The sequence below is a fragment of the Pagrus pagrus genome (genome assembly GCF_965226575.1).
Source record: "Pagrus pagrus genome assembly, chromosome: 1".
In the NCBI taxonomy this organism is placed as follows: Eukaryota; Metazoa; Chordata; class Actinopteri; order Spariformes; family Sparidae; genus Pagrus; species Pagrus pagrus.
In genome coordinates this window covers 22,249,298-22,272,336 of record NC_140185.1, presented here as the reverse complement: position 1 = coordinate 22,272,336, position 23,039 = coordinate 22,249,298, and the positions used below count along the sequence as shown (strand labels likewise).

The 23,039-nt window shown below is 37.5% G+C and overlaps 2 protein-coding genes across 4 annotated transcripts in view; one reads left to right on the top strand and one right to left on the bottom strand.

Annotated features, from left to right (window-relative positions):
- Positions 1–1,665: 1,665 nt before the first annotated feature.
- ric3a (RIC3 acetylcholine receptor chaperone a) lies at positions 1,666–6,618 on the top strand (the record flags this gene model as incomplete). The annotated part of the gene is made up of 6 exons (XM_084373235.1): positions 1,666–1,783; positions 4,194–4,414; positions 4,608–4,683; positions 4,984–5,080; positions 5,582–5,739; positions 5,855–6,618. The coding sequence occupies 6 exons, from the start codon at positions 1,666–1,668 to the stop codon at positions 6,616–6,618; spliced, it is 1,434 nt and encodes a 477-aa protein (XP_084229361.1).
- Positions 6,619–10,007: 3,389 nt separating this feature from the next.
- The window catches only part of tub (TUB bipartite transcription factor), a 55,103-nt gene continuing 42,071 nt past the window's right edge, over positions 10,008–23,039 (bottom strand). For 2 of the 3 annotated variants that reach the window (XM_084349402.1, XM_084349404.1), the window contains exons 5-12: positions 21,993–22,148; positions 20,185–20,306; positions 19,159–19,350; positions 18,406–18,518; positions 14,015–14,129; positions 13,414–13,512; positions 13,127–13,298; positions 10,008–11,919 (exon numbers count right to left, since the gene is read on the bottom strand). In XM_084349402.1, the coding sequence (XP_084205528.1) occupies positions 11,786–11,919; positions 13,127–13,298; positions 13,414–13,512; positions 14,015–14,129; positions 18,406–18,518; positions 19,159–19,350; positions 20,185–20,306; positions 21,993–22,148 (1,103 nt within the window). In that variant the 3' untranslated portion in view covers positions 10,008–11,785. The remainder of the gene's footprint in view (positions 11,920–13,126; positions 13,299–13,413; positions 13,513–14,014; positions 14,130–18,405; positions 18,519–19,158; positions 19,351–20,184; positions 20,307–21,992; positions 22,149–23,039) is intronic. The other variant, XM_084349403.1, reaches the window with a different exon arrangement.

The window sequence follows — 23,039 nt, the reverse complement described above, 5'->3', positions numbered from 1 at the left end:
CCTTCAAGTGCTCATTGTAAAAATCTGATACTTAAATGCAAGTTGTGTATTCAAGGCCTTTGCTTGAAAATGTAAATAATAAATGTTGTGAAATTACTTTTGGTGGTTGTTTTACAAATCAAACAGCACAAAGCTTGTTTGTCTAATTGCAGAAGAATGTACAGTACAAAAACACTTGCACATTTTATAATAAAAACAAAACTTTACTGCAATTATGTCACCCTCTGAATGTTAGAAAGTGCTGTTTCAAAATAAGAGATGGTGTACTCAAACCTGGGTTCAATACAGCGTTAATGATGGCCTATTTTAGGAATATACAACATAGTAAGTGGAAGACAAACGTGCTGTTTCAAAGAAAAAAAAGTATCACTCCTAACTTTTTCACTATCTCTTTAAGGCACAACACAATGACTATTCCAATGAGAAATGATATCCAGTAGGAGACTGGCAGACATGAAACACTTACAGCCTCACGTCTGCTTGTGTATTTGTTTCCTGCATTTTCCATAAAAGCCATCACTATCTTGCTTTTATCAAACCTGAATTACGACTGTCTTCACACACTGGAATCCTACATTGCATATGTCAATCAGCACAGATCAGCCTGACAAACAGTGAGCTGCCTTACCTTATACCAGGTATTTTTTCCTCACCAGTCTCTGGCCAAAAGCATCCATGACTTGATTATGATCAAGGTTTCTGATTCATTTTCCAGCTCCATCTTGTTGCTGCAATGACCCTAAATAATGGGAAAACAATTTTAAAAGGGTAATCAATTTTTGAGGATAAACGTTTTGATCGTGTGGACTTGTGTAGCTTCCTGGGGTAAAAACCCCTTGATTTATCCAGATCTGTGTATGTGAACATGTGCATCAAATCTGGGTACAATAACACAAAGCTAACATCCTTGGTCCATCCTGTTATGTTTAGGACAAAATTAATAATGAACAGCAATATTGCTAAAGCTAACGATTATTTAAATTGTTTATTATTTTCTTGATTATTTGATTTGTTGTTTGGTATATAAAATGTCAGAAAATGGTGAAAAATGCCAATTAGTGTTTCTCAAAGCACAAGATGACCTCAAATGCCTTGTTTTGTCGACAACCCAAAGCTTATTCGATTACCCACGATGAAAACCAGTTGGGGATTAATTTAATCGTTGACAATTTATTGTTTTAACACTGCAGCTCTAATGGAAAATCTGAGCTGAAATGGGAACTGCATTTTTGCTGAGAGATCAGTATCTTAAGCAGAGGAATACAGGGGAATATATGTGCCGTTTCTTAGTGTTTGGGTCCCATACTTTACCAAAGAGTAAAGGTGGCGCATTGATTCAGATTTTTGTGTCTAAGCAGGCAACCCCATCTATCTGTTAGCTTTTGTTGCTGAAGATGTGGCTTCTAAAAATCCAGCCAAAATATTATTATTATTATTATTATTATTATGATGATGATGATGATTATTATTATTATTATGCCCTAGGTCGGTTGATTCCCTCTTTGGGGATTTGTAGTCAATAATTCAAACAGCACTTGAAGGCAGCTGGTCTAATCTGGTCTAATCTGGGCAGGGACGTCACCAGATGAGAGATGACATCTGTGGAGACCAGCTTTGCTGTTCAAGTGAAATAAACGCAGCAGCGCTGTTATTTTCAGAGACAAAATGTCTATAACAACTTGCCAGAAGGTTACTCTGATATCATGCTCTGTTCTCTGTGTTTCTCTCTTCCTGCCCAGAATACTTTTATCCAGAGGGAAAAAGGAGATGGGGCAGCCTGAGGGTAAGGCGGCTTATCAGATCATCATCCATCCATCCATCCATCTCCATCCTGCTCCGATGTCTTTTTTTGTTGTTGTTGTTACTGGTGCTGTTCTTGTTGCCAGCTGTTACTATAGGCCTACAGAGTGTGTCCGGCCTTGGGCCCCATCATTGCGCACATATGTTTATCGTCATGTTACACAACGCATATTAAGCATTTTACTAAATTATACTATGTGTATGGTATATGTTCTAAAGTTTAAATAATATGTAATGCACATTTTCACATGCTCAAATATGTCTATGCCTATTTATTAAAATTTTTTAAAATAAGTCTACACTAAATTTTAAGTAGCTTCTATATTAAACACAGTGTTGTGAATTTAAAGCTATTGTAGGATTGTGTGTTATTGTTATTGTTTGACGCTTTAACACCAAAGTACTGACTGATTCAGCTGCTGTATTTGTTGAGTTTGGCAGATCTAAAGATGGATGTGGACATTTGCCTCAAATTTACACGACAATTTCTGTACTTCTGCTTAAACATAAACGTCTTAATCATAAATTAACCCTTTGCTTCTTAAAAATGTTTCCCCATTCCTTATGAAAAGGTTTTTTTCTTCCTAAGAGCTTAACCTGGTAATAGTTTAACATGGAGTAATGCACATTTTGGGGACCCGTATCACATAAACCTGGAGAGATTTGTCACTTGACTGAAAAAATAGAGGAACTTTCACCAATAACTGTCCTTGTATTTGAACACCAAAGTGTTTCGTGGAAAGCACCACTGTGGTACTATGTAAACAATTATAACAACAATACTGCAGTAAAACCCAGAGAGAGATTTCTTGGATTTCTGAATCCACACAATATTTGCAGTGAAGGTTAAGTTATTCTGATTGGTAGCCCTGTCAAGGAGGGGCAGGCGACAATGTTTTCTATATCACCTAATGTTGAAATGCAATTTTGTTCACATCTGGGTAAAGATTTGACATTGGACAGAAGAATATATTCATCATTTTATGAGTTTTGATACATTTTATCACTGTCTAGTGACTAAAAAGATAATCAATTATCAAATATCCTCAAAAATTAGTTATTTATTAATTACTCTGACAAAACAAATAAACGATAATAAAACCTAAATAACGACCACAAACTGATGCCAGTCAGCAATAATCAATAGCCACATGTATTATGTTGATCAACGATCAAACCAAGCTAACAAAGGCCTCAAATGTCTTACACATATTGATAAAAACATGTTTCTCCTAAATGTCACACAGTCACTAAGGTATTTCTTGCTGTGTTCATCACAATCACAGTACTCACCTTGTGACTCATTACTCCTGCCCTCTGTTGAATCCAAAGTTGTCTATGGTGTTCAGTTTACACCTGTTAGCTGATGATGGCAGCATGCTAACAGCGCGTTTGGCCACCAACAGATGGCGCGTTTTGACATATAACTTATAATTGACTATTTTTAAATAATTCTGTGAGATAGTTTAACGTGTATTCCCCTGCTATAATGATGATTATTCTTTGTTGGAAGGCAATTTCAAACTTAAACGACAAAATGTAACTTTTTTTAGCGGACCAGTTAGCCAAACAAGAACGTGACGCCAGTAAACGTCTTCACTGCAGTAGTGGCCTGCTGGCTGAGCGGCGACGTAGGTGTTGCGTTTGAACTCGATTGTAATTGGCCGAACTGGCTGTCAATCATTAGCGACAGCATATTATTATTGGTCCAGAGAGGCACTGAGGGCGGCGAAAAAGCACTTAACAAGGAAATATCATTTGCTTTTTCTAGCCAATTAAATCGTGGAAATGACATCACAAATGTAATGCCTTGATCTATTTTTATTTTATTTTTTATTTTCCTATTTGCTTTTTTATGATAATTTAATTTGACCCCTTAATTTGACCCCTTTCATTTCCTTTTATTAAGCCAAAATGTGATGAATTGCTGAACACGAGTTGTTGTGATGTTGAGTAGGCTAGTAATGTTTTCAAAGAACATCTTGACAGGGTGTGAAATGCAGTAAAATAAACTTTCAACACACATTTTGTACAACAAGCTACTATAAGTTTTTCTGGTGTAGAAATTCTGGGAAAGTGTCTTCCCAGATTTTTTTTATCCAAAACACACAAATATTAACCTGGTACAGGTGAATGAACTAAATGAGAAATCAGTTTAATGTTGTGAAACTTTGCAGTGCTTGAAAAAAATAATAATTTAGTAGAAAATGTAGAAAGTATCATATACACTTATTAACTTCCTGATTAATTTCTAACATGAGAAAGAAGCCACCACCACCACTGGCTGAGGAAGAGATCACTATGAGATATTTAAAATTCCAATTAGTCGTAAATATTGTTACTGATTGATTCACTGGCTTTTGTTTGTTTTTGGGTTTTTTTGCCTCCTCCAGTTGGGCCTGGATTCTACCCTCCTGTGACCCGTCAGCTGTCTTTACCAGTAGACCCAGAAGGATGGGGTGTGGACACCTCCTTCTCCATGACAAATGGTGCTGAGGCCATCAGCATCAAAGTAAAAGGCATCGCACGTGGCAAAAAAAACAACCTGATGGGTCAAGTCATACCCATATATGGCTTCGGGATTTTTCTTTACATCTTCTATATAATCTATAAGGTAATTATTGCATGGTATGCAGGCTATATTAATATTCCATAGGTTCCATAAGTGTTATCATGCAGCTTTACACTATACTATAAAATGACAATACTAACTGTGTATCTACTCCGCATGCACAGAAGATTCCTCTAAATTATCCATTATCATTGCTATGCTGTATAACTCTTCAAATAACTTTTTATGTGCACAGTTGACTTGTAGGGGGAAGAATACTAAATCAGGAAACTACACTACAGTAACCAAGGACAACACACAGAGCAAGATATGTAAGTACCTTCAAGTGTAATTCCAAAAAAATATGTTTTATCAGGCCTAGAGTTCCTATTGATATAATAATATATTACTAATACATATGTTTGATATTTTTCTTAACAAATAATTATTAATTAGCACTACAGTAAAAGAATAGCCAAACTTAAAGGGAGTTTGGTGTGTAAATGGCACTTTTGCTATGGTATCAACCATACACCCCAAAACATATGCATGCGTCTCAACTGCATATACATTTACACGCCTGGGTATGATTTGTTATTATTTACATATGTTTTCTCTTGTCATTCTTGTAGTGAACGATCATGAACTTGCCAGGCTTCAGGAGAAACTCCTGCAAACAGAAAGGATGATGGAGAGGATTGTCTCTGGAAAAAGTCGAGGTTCTGGGAGGTATAGACTTATTTTCCTCTTGACATCCTACTCTCCACTGCCCACAGCACAGAAAAAAATGAGTTCACATTGGGATAAATCAGCTTAGACCTGGCATGCAAATGAAGGGTCTGAAAATGAAAGGGAAAATTCAGAGGTGGAAAGGCCACTGGCATATTTTACTTAACAGCTACTGCTACTACTCTTCTTAAAAAGTCCTAAAGTCATATAATAGCACGGGTTGTGTGAAGTGAACTGATGTGTAAGGACAGAAAACATGATCTTGTTGCTAGTTTGTTGGTTACAAATCATGTCACTTTTGGGCATACTAATGCTAAATAAGTCTTTTTAACAAGTAGATAAAAAATAATTCATATACTTGATTTTTATTAGACACAACTCAATTATACAAAAAACATCTCCAATCAGGGCCTCCACTCACTCAAATCCAAAAATCAGAGTGATGTGCCCTTGCATTGCCATCTTGCCTGACTCTGATTCCCTATCTGTGTTGCTCCCCAGTGGCAAAAGGAGGAAGAGTAAAACTTCAATATCAAAGAAGGAGGAGAAATTACTCCGACAGCTCAGACAGATCACACAGCTGATGCAAGAGGGCCGGTTCGAGGCAGCCTCCCCAGAGATGGAGGCAGAGCAAGTCCCCTACGGAGCAGACTGGGAAGGTACATGCCTAAATCTGAACCTCCAAACTCTTCGAATGATTTTACCAAAGTTGCACTTGTTGCAGATTTTATCTCCAGATCAATCAAACACATTTTTATTTGTATTGCAATGCAGGCTACCCAGTGGAGACATACCCAGTGTATGACGATGATGATGATGATGAGGAACGACAAAGATTTAACTCTTTTATCCTGGAGGAGCCCCAAGTGCAGCCCACTGCCGAGGCCCTGGCAGAGAGGATGGAGCAAGAGGAGGAAGAGGTTAGGGCAAGGAAACTATCCATAGTGAGAGAGGTGGATGAAGAGGAAGAGGAAGAAGTGGAGGATGGGGAGGAAGAGGAGGAGGAAGAGGAGGATAAAGAAGAAGAAGTGGAGGAAGTAGCGGAAGAGATGGAGGAGGAAGAAGAGGAAGAGGATGAGGAAGGGGTAGCAGAGAAAAGGCACTTGCTCAGTCTTCTTTCATCCGAGCCTGCTGTGGAAAGAAAGCGGGAGAGACTCGGTTTGGAGGTGAGCAACGAGCTACGGTGTTACATCGGAGGGAAGAAGCAAATAAGCTTTAGTGACCACAGAGATGTGTTCCACTACCCGAAAGAGGAATATTATGAAGAGGAGGGAGAGGAGAAGGAAGATGAGGTGGAGGAAGAGGACGAGGGCACAGAGGTGGAAGAGGAAGAGGAAGCTGATGAAGATGATCCGGTAATGGAGGCAGAGAGCCTGCAGTTCAGTTGTGAGGGTGGTCCAAACCCGGAGGAAGAAGCAGAGCAGGAGAGCGAGGAGTATTTGTTAATGTCAGCGCCTGTGGAGGGTGATGGTGGGATCCAAGCAGACATGCCGAAAGAAATGAGTGGGCTGAGGATGAGGAATAGGAGAGAGACGTAAAGGACTGTTCCAATAACCTGAAATGAGTTTTTTGAACATTTATTAAAAAAGTTCCTTGCCAGTGCAATTTTACATACATAAATAATGTAGATTTAGAGAATAGGTGGCAGTACAAAGACAAAGACAAGACTTACATGTTTTCACATTCTCCCCAAATTTTCCAGTTGAATATTTACAGTGTGCTTACTTCGTGAGGTGTAATATAACAGAAGACCATCTTTCTAAATAAATGTCCCTCTGGAGTTGCAGTGTCTGTGTTATGCTTTCCTTACAGTTCACTTCTTTGAGCACTTAGGTTTAAGCCAGTTCATTGTGATCATTTTATGGCCTAGTATCACGAGAACTCTGAGGATTTACAATTAATTTGTTCCTAACACCCTGGCAGATACATTTGCATTGAATCAACTGGTATGGTTCAAATGATCCGTCCAGACCCAAAATTTCTCCTTTTCCGAGTTAACCTTTTCCCAATACGTTTGTAATTTAGGACAGTCCCAAAATATGTCAGAAAAATCTTCTACTGAGCCACATCCTCTGTCAGAGAGGCTAAGAAATGTAATCATAATTGGAAACGACTACTCTCATTCTCAACTTCCAACTAAATTTTTTACAGATTTTGCCAAGATGTTAAAGACTCTTCCCACTCGTCAGCTTCCATTATCATATTGACCTCCAATTCCCATTTTACTTTTAACATCTAAAATATTATCTGTTGACTCTATTCGAATACTTCTGTACAGAGAAGATTTTATTCTAAATAAAATTGTAGCTCCTGAAACTTTATATGTATATTTTCATGTATAGGCTCTTTATGTATTTACATCTTAAATTTCATATATACAAACATAGAAAAAATGAAATAAATTCAGAAGATCAGGCTCAAGGAGTATTGTATATATATGTATATATATATATGTCCCTTTTTCTAGTAAAACAGATTTGAAACATTAAACTAATGACAAACTGTACTTTGTCCACCCAAAACAGGTGTTTTCACTTATTTGGCTATATAGACCTCTTTATAGGCCAGTAAAGTGTGTTCAAAATATGCAGGATGGACATCTCACATTTCACTTTCTCTCTAGTTTCACCTTCTTAATGGTGAATTAAGATTGGTGACCTCAATTACTACTCTACAGCTCCAACCCAACTTCAGCCTGATCAGAAATCCAATCAGTCAGGTGAATTCAAAGCACTTGTGTGGACGTCCAGAGCCTTTAAAAAGATTTAGGGAAATATTAAAGTGGCGGCTCATTTGTTTGTTTTTTTAAACCAAGAAAGGCTTTACTGTCTCCAAATTGACCAATTGTCAATGTGGACCAGAATGGTTACCTGTATATGACACTATTGTTATGACTTATGAATAAGAAAATGTGTTACAGTTTCTAAAGAAGCCATGTGGCCTTACAGCAGGAACAGAGAGGCTGTTTTACAATTTACACATGTGAAGAAGTTGTTGTCTACGTTCAGACTGAGGGCAGAAGTGGCCCAAATCAGATTTTTTTGCTCATATGCAATGTGACTCCAATCTTTTTTCAGTCTGAACAGCGCAAATCACATGAAACCCTGATCTTTCAATTCTGACTGTGCAGTGCCGGACACTTTCATGCAATATCTAGCTCCACCTAGTGGTTAAATATGGTTCTACTCTTGGGGTTGCCCCCTATTGCAGTGATGCAGCATAACAGAATACACAGCAACGTGATAAATAACATCCAGGGAGCATTGCAAATAAACTCCCGGCAAGAATGATGATAGAAATATAAACCCTCCAGGGTGCACACATACAGAGAGAAGCACAGCAGGTGGAGGCGTTGATGGAAGAAGTCTTTTGAAAATTGGTAGCAGAGCAAAGCTCATGTCAGTATATCTAGTAAATGTCAGCATGTCATTGGAAGAATGTGGTAAAACAGCTCTCAGTTCAACTCCAGGTGTCCTGCCAACATTAAGTCATTTGCTGCTTTTTGTATCTCTGCCTCTAGTAGTGGATGTGATTAAGTTACACACCACAGCGCAGAGGCCAGGGACTAACTCCAGTAGTCAGGCACGTGCGCTCCATGGTCAAAGGCAATTAGGTGTGTCAATATTACTGGAGAAAAGAAAATGTTGCACTTGTAATGACATTATGACAGACAGAACAGTCTCAATCTGTCATTATAATTAGAAATTGATATAGAAGGATTGCTACAATCAATATTGAACCAAAAAGCCAATCATTTTAGATTTCAGTTTGCTGTGTTTCTTTACAGGAAAGTTTGGGGAAAATAGTTTAATATTGTCACTTAGTGAAACAGTTTGTCAGCATAGGCAGCACAATTATTCACATCAGGCCTCAGTCTTCCTGCAGCAAACATCCAACATGTCACTTTGACCAAGAGACCTTTCTCTGTGGACATTTTGACTTGTCACACACAGGTGTAACCGGCAACAATAATGGCTGCAATTCATTTAGATACTCCAGCTCCAGAGCCTCACTGGCTTGACTTTTTGGCACACCTAAATATGAAAAGCCATAATTAATATAATCAGTTGCACCTGTGCTTCTTCTGGTAGTCAAAATGTCAGCTGTAGAAAAAGTCTACTTTAATTTTTTTTTTCTGACATTTGAAAGGAAAATTAAATTGAACATTTTATTTTCCTTGCTTTCCTTACTTCCTTTCTAGTCAAGACATTTTTGACATCTAATTTTTATAAGAGCACTATTTAATGAATGCACATCACAAACTTCTTCTGTAAAACTCAAGCAAATGTCAAAGACACCTTTCTGGTCACGACTCGCAAAACTAATAACCCAATAAAGACAGTGCTGCTTCTAAACAATTTAGTATTTAGTGTGTATATATTTTTAAAGCCTCATGTATGCTAACCTTCCCCTGTATAAACAATCCACAGGACTTGACAAAACAAATTGATGTTTCTTGCCAGTAGATTTCTGCATTACTAAATGTTACATTAACCAGCACAATTGGGAACCACAAGTAAGGTTCAAAACAAGGTGCATGATACAAATTGGTATGGTATGGTATGGGATGGGATGGGATGGGATGGTATGGTATAGAATGGTACAGGATGGTATGGCATGGTATGGTACTGATGTATGGTATAGTGTAGTATGGAATAGTATAGTATGGTATGGTATGTAATGGTTGGTATGGTATGGTATGAGTATGGTACGGCATGGAATGGTACGATACAGCAAGGTACAATATTGTATGGTTTGGTATGGTACGGCACAGTACAGCACAGTACGGCCTGGTATGGTATGGTTTGACATGGTACAGTATGGTATAGTATAGTATGGTATGTTATGGTATGGTGCAGTTTGGTAAGGTATGAGCATGGTACAGTAGCCTTGGATTTTTTGTCTTTTTGAGAGAAACAAACACATATTTTGACTTACTGAAGTTTAATTTTTTTTCCATGATCAAAGGACTGTGTCTATACCACCATAGTAAATTGTACACCATTTACTGTACATTACAACGAGAGCACTAAAAACAGAAAGTGACAGAACCTTTGGTTCCTGGACACATGTATGAAAAGCAGACTTTACAGCAAGAGTATCAACAATTTTAAAATAGAAATTTAAAATAGTTAGAACACAATTGAGTACAAGAATAGCACATTTGATAAAGATTTCCTCATTACCCACAGTAACAACAGCGGTATCAGAGATTGTTCTTTGCCTTCATTCAGCATTTTTTTAAAGGTCGTAAAATACAAAATACTGTCATATATTTGAGAAAGTATAATTCCCCATAAGGAGCAAGAGGAATAAAATTTTGAGTAAAAATGTGAACAGCAATAAACCACGTGATATAGAAACATACGACCAGTCAGATGAGGAATGTACCGAACTCCACCTCAGTGGAGCATAAAATTAATCAAAGATGTAAAGAGCAAGAAATGAAATATGCGTGTTGAAGCAGATTCATACTGTTACTGTGTGTTTGTTGGCAGTAAGTCAATCTGTGTTCAGTTTGTTTTTTCCAGGAGGAGACATCAGAAGATATGAACATAACCTTAAGCCTGAAAGCCTTGGATATTATATCTGTGGCATGATTGACAGTACAATTTAAATAAATCCTTTGTTTTTAGTGTAATGTGTTTTCGGCCCTTAATGCAATTCAAATATATCTGGACAATAACTGAAATGTTGTCCAGTGATGTGAACTTTGGATTATTATCTTCTAGAGGTGTTGCAATTCCAGCTACTTAATCAGTCTAAACAAACTCTGCATCAGACATCTGAATTCAAAGTGGCTACAGAGAAATATCTCATGTGAGGACAGCAAGAGTAGCAAAGACCAATTCAAGCTCAGCTCATTTTTATGGCCAAAGCATAACACTGGAATTAGTCTTCAAAGGCACAATAAAGTATGTACAGCTATATCTCATCCACCACAGACTTCAAAGTAAAGTGCACCATCATCCTATACATTCACATACATGACACTGTGACACGATAATGTATATGTTACATGGCACAGTGTAACATGCCTTTGCCCTGTTCATGTCCAATGTCGCTAATTGTTTTCGTGTGGATACAAGACATATTCCTTCCTGTGATGCTAATTCATGTGCTTGCAGGTCCATTGAGCCAATACTGCTGAAATCGTTGCGAATGGTAACAGAAAACAAAACTAATATGTAATAAATACATAAATAACAAAATAAATATATTGTGACGTGCATGTTGTTTTAATTCAGTAACTATATAAGAAGTAGTCATGCTTGAGCAAGAGTGTGACACTGTGTTTTTCGTGTGACAGATTACATAAAATCCAACTTTTAAAACTTACAGATGTGTAATTGTTAGTTATAATTTACAGAGAAAGAAATGTTAAATTTCTCTAACTACTACATAAAGGAACAGTGTTTGTTTTTATAATGCCAGTACAGTACAAAATGATTATAGTTATCAAAACAAACAAATTTGATTTTGAAAGTGGATAACTCTTTGTGCTTGTTCTCTTCCATCCCGAGGTCCCACCCCCCGATGCACACACATACACACAAAACTTGAGGCCCATAAAGCATTTTGGGATATGCAGGACTTCCAACGTACTGGGTAATTTGGATATCTCAAACCTGCCCTAGAGATACATTAACAGCCCTTGTTGAGAGGACAGATGGACCAGTTCTCCACTGAACTTCAGGCTGGGATCTATTCACAGGCCAACTTGCTGTCAAAGCTGGAGAGCGCAATGGCAAAGGCTTGCAGGGCACACATTGGGTAGTTATAGTCCATGGTGAAGACATCCTCTGCCACACGGCCGAACTGCATCACAATGTAGTCAGCTGCAAAGGAGAGGAGCCAGGAGACACATTTTGGATAAGCTGCTTGGAAACAATACTTTGGAATAAAAACTAATGAAACAAGTAATTCATCCATAACAAATAACTACAGGCAGAGAAGATTGAATCTGAGATAATTTTGCAGCTTTCCCCTCCTTACCTAATTAAAATGCCTCACATAATTCATTCCTAGTATGCTGTTTTATTTATCTTGCCTTAACATTTGGTGGTGTGAAGCCTCATTTTGATAGACCTGCACTTAAGTTCACCCTGGTTTTTCTTGTGTGTACATTCAAAAGTAAGATCTTTTCCATTCTTTTTAAAATATTTAATATAAACATGAAGATGTTCAACAATCAAATAAAAGGGTTGTTCTGGTAGACAAATGGTAAAGGCTCTAACTATATTACCAAAACATCCCTGATGTTCCCTTTATACTGTCTGTTATCCAAAATGTCATCCATTTTATAATAATTTTGCTGTGCGAAAGATGAAAAAAAGTTTATAATGAGTTTTTTAATATAATAATTTAATGGTTATATTATATAACATATTGCTTGTTTGTGCTTATTAATATCATTCATGCATTTCGTAATATCCAATTTATTTAGTATTGAGAACTGTGGGTTACCGTATTGTTGAAACACAGAGAACTCTGGCAAATAGCATCTCATTAAAAACCTACAGTGTGCCTTCTTCAGAGTTACTTCACTGTAGTGTTTTAGAGAGTGCATATTAGTGAATGCATTTTAGCACAAATACTATGACCATAGAAAAAACTGTTTCTGATTGGCTGGTAGGCATCCATTTAACCAGTGAGAATCAAAGTCATGTCAATTTTATTTATATATTGCCAATTCGCAACATACAGTTGCAAGAAAAAGTATGTGAACCCTTTGGAATTACTTGGATTTCTGCATAAATTGGTCATAAAAAGGTGTTCTGATCTTCATCTAAGTCACAACAATAGACAAACACAGTCTGCTTAAAATAATACCACAGAAACAACTTTGTTGCAAATTGGCATTATATAAATAAAATTGACTTGACTTTTATTCTCACTGCTTGAAAAAAAAAATACTAGTTGTCACAACCTTGTCTGTCATTTTAGCATGAGGCCAACTTTTTGTGTATTATCATTTCTGTCATTTATAACAATAACTGGGCAAATATACAAAACACCAATACTGTTTAGAGGTTTGGGACTCACGGTCATTGTCGTGAATGATTTGGAAATTCTTGACGGAGGCCTGAGTGACTCTGCCGTGGAAGTTCAGCACGTAGGATTGTGTGTCATCATTCCACACAGGCGTCTTGTTGTGAAGTTCGATCACGCTCTCTGTGCTCTTGTTCTGCCACCTGGCCAGCAGTGACTCATGGTCCTGTAATGAAGAGGAATAGAGTTTTGACGAGGACATCACAGACATCAGAACAATTATATTAGAAGTTGAATCAGTTAGCACAGGTGTGTCTATTAAGAAGTAAGGGAACACATACATTACGTGGGCGAATGGACACTCTCTCGTGATCCATGTTCATTCCAGGAATGATGACGCTCATTTTGCGAGGTCCTTTGAATCCTAAGACATTGGTTTCCTAGAGTGAAAAGAAGATAAACTGTACCGTCTCTTGAATTACATACAGAATGAGGGATTTACATTATCTTAAATATCAATTATGTCACTTTTCATCTGAAACTACATCAAATAAAATGCACAACATTTTTATTACACCAGGAGACAAATTTATATTTATTGATCTGAAGAGTTATACCCCATAAATTAACAAATGTTATGTTACGGTGGACCATTAAAAGTTACCTCTGACTGTAATAAATGATAAGATCATCCTCCTTAATAAATATCTGATTGGATTGTTTTTTCAAAGCAAATGAAATCACATATACCTCTCATACTAAATCATAACATAATCATTGTTAAGTGTTTTTTTTTTTTTACATTACTTTAAACTATTTAAGTCCTTATCAGGTATTATATCTGTACATGTAATCACATGTATATTATTGTCAACGTTTGTCTTCAAAGATATTAAAAACCTGAGTAGAGTTTGGGGTTAAGGAGCATTTTGACTGACTCACATAGCAAATGGCTGCTAGCTCTTGGCGCAGGTTGCTAGCTTCGAGGCTGGTGGTGCTCTTCATAGGGTTCAGACCGCTGTCGTATACAGTGAACTTAGTTCCCATTAGGTTAGACCTGCAGAGAAAACATAACAGAATGAGGAGGTCTCATAAGAACCTGAGAGAACCAACATGGAAAGAGCACTGGAGGCCTTTCCCAATGTGTCTGTGTAGCCAAATTGTGTAATATGATGATTAATGGCAGAGATGAAATATAACAAAGTAAATTTACTCAACTACTGTACTTAAGAACGATTTTGAGGTACTCATACTTTACCTAAGTATTATTTAAATTTTTTGCTTCTTCACACTTCTACTCCACTACATTTTGGAGGCAAATATTGTATTTAGTTTCTGGTTACTGCCTGCTGTATGACACATCAGAGCCAAAGCAGCACATTCTCAAACTTTTATCCCAATCGGATAAAAAAACAAAGAAAAAACAATGAGTCCGATAACCACAAAAATTCTGAATTTCGAATCAGATCCGATAATCGGCCAGGCCAATAAAATGTAAATATGTCCAATTTACTGACTTCTTTGTATTTTTGATACTTAAGTACATTTAATATCAGATACTTCAAGAGTGGTACTCAAGTGCTATTCAAGTGAGTGACTTTCATTTTTACCACAATAATATTTTAACACAATATCTTTACTTTTACTCAAGTTTGACTTTTGGGTACTTTTTTACAACACTGAGTAATGGATGCAATAATGTCATGCTCTAGGTGGAAATGTGAACTATTATATTATATTGTTACAAATACACAGAAAATGTATCCAATTTGGGATTAATTTGCGAAATGCCCCATGACTCCTCTTACTAATACATAAAAGCTATTTAAGAGCTGTATTCCCATTTTGTTCTCTCAGACTGATATAATCACGTTCAGCATTCAAGTATCTTCTTGTTAAACGTTTTCCTTTTAGTGCCAATGTATAATCTATAAATCTATAAAATAATGGCCCCACCCCTTCTTGTTACTCTGATTGTTTAACAGTAATGTAGCTGTTGTGCTCTAATGGTGGTTGCTGTTGTCGGATTGTGGCTCAGCGGGGACTGATGGCTGGCTTCCCAGCAGGAGGACAATCAGATCCAGATCCTGACAGTGAGTCATTGCACCAAAGGGGGAAGCAAGAGACCAGTGTTTTGTTTTTTAGTGACTTCTTTCCCTAGATAAAGCTCCAAACTGCCTGTTGATGAACACCTACAGAAAGCATTCATGTGTTGTTAAACATTTATGTATCTACTGCAGATAAAGAATATGTTCTACTGATCCTGTACCTTTAAATCCTCGACCTGAGATGTCTAATACTGCTTATGGTGGGGAAAATGCTGCACTGTTGCTCTGCTGAGAAATGGTGTTCCTTAACTCTCCCATATGGTAATACCCCGTCGCTTTATGCAGAGGCCTGTGTAAATAATTTGTATCACATTAATATGTGTGTGTATTTTTATTAGTTAAAGATATGCTTCCCTAAGCAATTCATCAACATTTTCTACAAGCTGTTACACTTCCTTCTTCTTCTCATGGTGCACAGAAGCAGTACTTACTGGTCATTTAAATACTGCACCCAGTGAATTTCATTTATAGTTAACAGCAGTCTTCACACAGGTGAGATATTCTCACAACATGAACTTTTGATCACATCATTTCCAAAATGTTGTTATGTTTAAACCAGAGCAGTATTATGAATCAAACCAGAATGCTACTCAATAGAGCACAACCAAGGCCCCACTTAATTCAATCAAGTCTAATTCAAATCATAACATATATAGGCATATATATATATATATATATATATATATATATAGTGGCAGAAAACGTATTTTGATCCACTAGATCTCACTCATAGAAACCAGCCACCTCAATACGCCTGATTTTTTAAAATAAAAAATGTTAGAAAAGGAATCTTAAGCAAAGTGAGAAAACATTCCTAGCTCATAACCAGTTTCACACCAAAACTTAATGGGGTCTATTCTGGGCCGAGATCCATCCTCCATCAAAGTTTCACGGAAATCTGTTTAGTAGTTTTTCTGTAATCCTGACAAATCAACCAAGCAACAAACTGACACGGGTGAGAACATATCCTTCTTGGTAAGGGAAAAAAAAATAACTGCGTGGTAGTTGGCAATGCTCTAAAAAGCAAATTTACCAATGATGTGTGATCCACATGACAACTATACTTCCTATTAAATAATTCTTCATCATATTTTGCTTTATTTGCATTTCATTTCAATACATGTTAACTCTACCAGTGCCACCTTCATCCTCTATTTTCCAAATACAGAAAAACACACAACAGTGCAACCAGGAAGCTTACTGGAGTGGTTTACATGTACTATATATGTGCATCTTATTTAAATAATATGGTTTCACAATGGCTTTTCAAAGCCACAGCTTTACACAGCAGACTGTATACCTCTGATAGGCCACACCTCATTTAGTCCTCGAGGGCAACTCTTGAGAAGCACTGGATGAAAGGTCACTGTTCATTTAAATTTAGATCACCATCAATCAACTGAGATTGTGATTGCAAAGGTTTGAGAGTGCATCGACCAATGGTAAGGCCGGCTCTGAAGATTAAAGGCTGCTCAGAGCCATATTTGATTAAACTCCCCAGGAGTTTCCATGGAGCCACAAACGCAGCCTTGAAGCTGTCTCTGAAGATTATGTCAGTACTCACGTCCTACCAATCTTACTGTGGCCCTGCTGGAGTTTACAGCTCATGGACATGTATGAGGAAGGCTCATACAAAAATACATTTGTCAATATTAAACATTTTCGTGAGGCTAAAAGAGTACAGGACATTTGGTTCTTTTACTATATGGTGCCTTAAATTATGTGTACATTAATCAAAAGGTGTTGTTTGTTAACAATCCTCTCCATACATAAAAAAGGAAATAAGTTGCTACATTAAAATCCTTAAAATGGCACCAAGTCCTTCTCCCTTATTAAGAATTCTGTTATATATGAATATGCATTTCTTAACTTAAAGTTTTAGTGCTAGACACAAGATGTCCACTTCTTCACTGTAAAGTCCATTCTCAGTGTCTGTGCACTTGGGTTGGATGAATGTAACATTTTCAAAACAATTTTTGTTATGAGGTTTAATACCAGACTGGACCAGTAATACCGAATGTTATCACTACTTGTTGCACGTGACTCAGCCACTCCCAAGAGGAACATAATGCGAGCCTGTGAATGACAGCTGCACTACAGTCCATCAGGGCAACTGTAACACTCAACTTTACTTTTCTAATTCTCAAGTTTAACATTAAAATAAATGAAATAAGACTTAAGATGACAGAAGCAACAGTTGAAGTAGTCATGTCTGTGAACCTTGCAGGTCAACGAGTGTTCCACAACACATTTCTGCAAATGTTTCACAATAAAAGCCTTGTTAAGAAATGAGGGTTTCTGTTCACTGAAACACTTCTGGGCTTTCAATATGAAATAGATACAGGAAGTGCTAAAGTTTGCATTAACAGCGTAATGCAGTAACTTTTACAGAGCAAACAGGAGCAGAGGATCCAAACAGGGCTTCACACTGCAGAATACAAAAATAACGCTAATAAGCTACAGTATAACCTGCAGCAACTCCTCAGTGATGAGAGTTCTCTCTTACGGACATTGGCCTGAGTAGCACAGTGGCACTGTGTGTAAAAACCTAACCCTAACTCCAGAACTGGAAACATGCCCAACCTTAATGTGCACTGGGGGACCAGGATTGGCTTCTAACCTGTTTATGATGTAACAAATCATGCTTCTAGGCCCGCCTCTCAAAATCAAATTTTTAATGAGAACCAGGAAAATGTACTTTTTGAGCAGTGAATGTAAAAAAACAGCCTTCTAGTCAAACTCTGCACATACTGTACATACATCATTATACACAGTGAAATCCAAACATTCAAATGCAGAAGAAAAACAGGGACTTTTCATTAATTAGCAGATATATGCTGATTTTTGCTTGATCCATTCCTCAGCAGCAATATTACAAGCAGTTTTGTGTACCTTCCTGTAGTCTTACTAATACTGTTTTTAAGGCTCATAAGAATTTATAAATGAAGGAATGGGGCCAGACTCCAAAATGTATTTTAATTATTTAGATGTGGAAATGTATTCTCGTTAGATTCAATCTCCATTAAATATTAATTACAATTTGTATCAACACTAAAAACAAGGCCTGCTACAAAGTTTGGTAAATAATGTTTAATTATTACTTTGAAGAAAACTCAAACAGCAGTGCACGTACAAAAGTTTAAATAAGGATTCATGTGCAGCACTTAACATTCATCTTTCAGTGAATATAATTTCTTGTGTTGGCTTCCACAATCGCAACCTTACCTCAGTTTACCGATGAAGCTCTCTCCACCTCGAGACAGATCAGTGGGATCAATGGAGATGAGGTAATTTGATGTTTTACTCTTTTTCCTCTTCCTGCCAGCTAACAGGAACACCTGTGGCAAGCCAAACCAGAAACCAGATAAGTAAAATATGAGAAACAACTACGTGACCAGCATGTTGTGTAGCTTTAACATTGTTTAAAGGAGACCTATTATTGCTTTTTCAGTTTATTCCTTTGCTTTAGTGTGTAATGCAGTTTCTTGTGTATGTAGAAAGATCTTGAAAGTTAAAAAGCCCAGAGTCCGAACCAACAGAAGCTCCTCTCTCCCACAGAAAACACTGCTCCTGAAACACCTCCCACCTGACTTCTTGAAATCACAACGTCACCATGTCACACATTTGCATAAATTATGCCTATATTCACAAAACAAGTGAAGCTAACTGGAAGCTGAAAACATGACAGAGCCAACCGGAAACACGGTAAGCAGTGCTGGGTCAGTTGCGTGTGAGCTGACCCATCAGAGTCGACTCGGTACAGTCCCAGACAGAGGGGGAATACAGAATGATAGAATGAGAGAACTGATGTGTTATATGGGCATTAGAGCATGTAAACCACTTCTTGTAATAATCCAAAATAAAATTATGAACCTGAAAATGCGCATTATATGTCTCCTTTAATACTCCATATGTATGTGTTTGGATTGGTAAACTCTGTTGTTGTTCACATTAACAAAGTTTCCACTTTTTCCTCACCTTCTTGCCATCTTCTCTCTCCAGGTGAAGGTAGTAGGTGGGATACATGCCTCTGTCCATGCCCTTCTTATCTCTGGTGATTCTGCACTTGACTCTGACCCCCTGGGGTGCAGGTCGCAGGGAAAACTCTTCAAGGTCATCTACATCGATGGCAGGCTCATTGACTGGTGGGGTGGGTGCTGAAGCTACCTCCTGTGGGTGAAACAACAGCCCGCTCAGGGCAAGACCCCCCGTGAGATGGTGGACTGGTGAGTGATGCATTAGAGTTGACTTTCATTAGAACGGAGTAATGAAACTGAAGATCAAATCGCCCACTGGGACTCAGAATGAGCACACTGTGTCTAAAATAAGGACCGGTGTGGAGACTGAATAGGAAGGATTAGAGTGGAATGAGGAGCTAAAAGACATGATGGTTATCATTGGAACAATGCCAGCTGCAGAGGCTCTACACACCTGAACTAGAGGAAAATGAAACATAAATATAATCTGTAAACTCAAACGTCTCAGACGCCATGGTTGCAAGTAATCAGAAGTATGCAAAAAATGTATTTTCAAAATACTTTATAAAATGTTTGGTTACATAAATTGTACATTAATGCATACAATGTCCCATCTGGAGCTTTAATACAAAGCTCTCTGCCTCAGGTGTGGATCTGCTAACAAAATAAGATTATGTTTTTTTTACATTCAAACCCTATAAGCAAATAAAGAGTCTCTATGAGATTATTGTTCAACCATCTGTTTATAGTATCATCAGCACTGTAACATACACAGCTAAACATTTGAGATGACATCTGTGTAAACAGGCAAGACAGAAACAGCAAGAGCCCAAAATAATTCCTATATTCTTTGTGAAAGCCAAAGGGCAGCTGCACCGTATTTGTAAGGTTATTTGTTACTGCCATGAATAGCCCAGCTGTTGATTTGTTTTTCTTTTGTTACCGGTGAAGTCACTGTCTGCTGGGCAGGATTAATATACATCATGCAAAGTGTTTAAATTGTCTGCTGTGAACATCTTTTTCTAACCTTGGATGACTTCTTGCTTGTGGCAGAGCCTGGTCTTGTGTTGCTATTGAGCTGCGAGGAACTGGAGCTTATTTCATCATCATCGTCCTCTTCTTCATCAAAATTCATACTGCTGGATATACCTTTACGGACGAAGAAAAGAAAAAGAAAAGAGGTGTCAGATTTTCAGTCTGCTGTTAATTGGTATCAAAAGTAGCCTAACAGGAACACATTCTCACTTCATTGAGTGTTACATAACATTGCTCTCAGCGGTGGTTCAAAACTTCTGTAAAAAACGGTGTAGATATCTACACCTCTACACCTTCTCTTCAAAGTCTCCATCTAATTTAGTTGATTAGGAGAAAGCTGCATTGCTGTTTTGCTGTGAAGCTCCAGAAATGTTTTGTGGACTGCAAAACTTCACCTGACCTTTCCACTGACATGGGGGTGAGCAGCTAGGGACTGAATTTTCTTTTCTCGGCGAACTTACCCTTTTTTATTTACATTTTTTCCACATAAATTACCATCAAAGACATCTTCATAAAAGCAATATAAGGAGTCAAGTGAGTGAAATGCACTGTCATGATAACATACAGTAGTAACAATAATTTGAACATTTGAATTTGTCTATAATTCTTCATGCTTATGCCAAAAACCTAATAACTGATGCCTTTCTACATCTATCTCTGTTTCTGCCATGGTTTGGGGTTTTTAGTTCCTGTTTTATTTTGTAGCTTCTCTCCTCTCCTCGTGTGTCATGTTTTGCTTTACACTTCCTGTCTTTGTCTTTTTCCAATCTTTTTTCCTGTTCACTTGTGTTTCATGTGTTAATTAGTCCCTGTTCACTTAAGCCTGTGTTTTTCCTTTACTCTTTGTCAGTCCGTCTGCATTTCCACTGTGTGTTTCCCAGTCCTGCGTTTTCTCCTCGTCGCTGCTCTGTGTTCCAGTTTTTGTTCCCGCTGGCTTTCTGGTTTGTTGTAGGTTTTGGTATTTCTATTTAGTTTTTCTTGGATGCTCGCCTTTTGTTTTTTAACCTGCCTGCCTCTGTGTCTGTGCTTCGTGTAAAACATAACAGTTTCTCGTTTAGCAAAAACAAAGACAAACAAACAAATAGGAACTGGAGTTGTGTCTGAAATCATTTTTGTTCAGCTACAAAACCATTTTATAAAAAAAAAAATAATTCTGGACAGTATTCTTTGTCAAACCTTTTTGACATATTTATAGTCTATACTGACAGATTAGTCACTATCGATCTGTTAGTTAAACAACTTGTGTTAATCTTAAAAAGAGCTGCAACACTTCCGAAGAAGAGGTGTGCATGTAGAAGGCCAGTCCATATTAGTTTAGTGTGGAGTACAGTATTTGCACTATATAGTGTCCTCAATAATTCCAATAATGGAGCCAGAGAAATGTCTTTTGTACACTACTTTCTGAAAAAAATCTCACACTGCAATAGTTATGCATTTGATAGATGTGTAACACTGTGGAGGCACAAAGAAATATCAGTGTACTGCTCACTATAAAACGTCTGAGTGTGTTTATGTCAGGAATAATGTACGCGTGTACTAGATATCCATGTTTACAGTAACAGAAATTACAGTGGCAGATAAATAGGTCAGCATCATACATTACTGTCTGAATTATATCATTCACACACTGAGGCTTAAAATGGCATTTCTATTTCCAGTTCTTACATGATTCAGTGAGTTTCAGCCTCCTACCAACACACACACCTCAGCAGTGGACCAGCTGCCGTGGGTGTAAATCTTGACTCAAGCTCATGCTATTACAGATGCAGTGACAGAACCGTTCTTAAACGCTGGCGGTACCTTTCTTGAGCATGGTGACGCGGAGATCCTGTTTACTCTGCGACTGAGTGCAGCTCATGACAGGCTCGGCCTCGCCCTCCTCTGTGGTGCTGTGACCCACCGTCAGGATCTGGATCTGACCGTCATCCTGCTGGGAAGCCAGGCCATCGATCGCTGCTGAGCCACAATCCCACAAACAATAACAAACTCCATCAGCACTCCTGCTCAACAATCAGCCTCTAATGCTACACTACACACAGTAGACCAGTTAAGTTGTTGCCATCAACATATAAGCAAATGTGAGCAGAATGTGATGACACTTCCAACTGTCCGCTTAAAGAGTTTTTGTGTGTGGGTGTTTTGTGCCATCTTCTCATGTTTAAAGTAACTGTTTTTCTAACTGGCTTTACTATTTGCTTAGCTTTTTATGTGTAAGAGGAGGAACATTAATGCTCTGCTGCCCCAGGCCTTTAAGAACAGTTCATTACAGTTTCAAAACAACAGACAAGCCTTTCTCTACTTGACTTATGTGGGTTAAAAGTTGAAAAAACACACTGCACTGTTTTTTGTTTGTTGTAATCCCAGATTTGGTTCAGTGTTGCTGTGTATTGAGTGTAGAATAGAATTTTTTCCCCTTTTCCCTCAAAGCTGTTTATCTTGAAACCCAGTGTCTTATGAAACATGTAGCATTCCTATCGTATGTTATCACATCTTAATGTTCTCTGCATATTTATGATTCATACTGACTATTATTCAATCAATCCGTAAACGCACTAACAACTTGTGTATTTTATTCCATGATTGCTGGATTCCTTGATACACTCCAAATAATAATTTCAGCGACTTTAAGTATTTTAATTATGTGTACATTTTCCATCTTATTCTGTCACATAAAATCAATGTAAAGTGTCACATTTAATGTAAATGTACACAATGTGTATGAGTTAAATAACTAGATGTGTGATTCATTACAGGAGACAGAAAAAAACAATTTCAATGCATTACTTTTATGTACAATACTTGAGTGATAAACATTGGAAAAACAAATTCAATGTGACACTTTACATT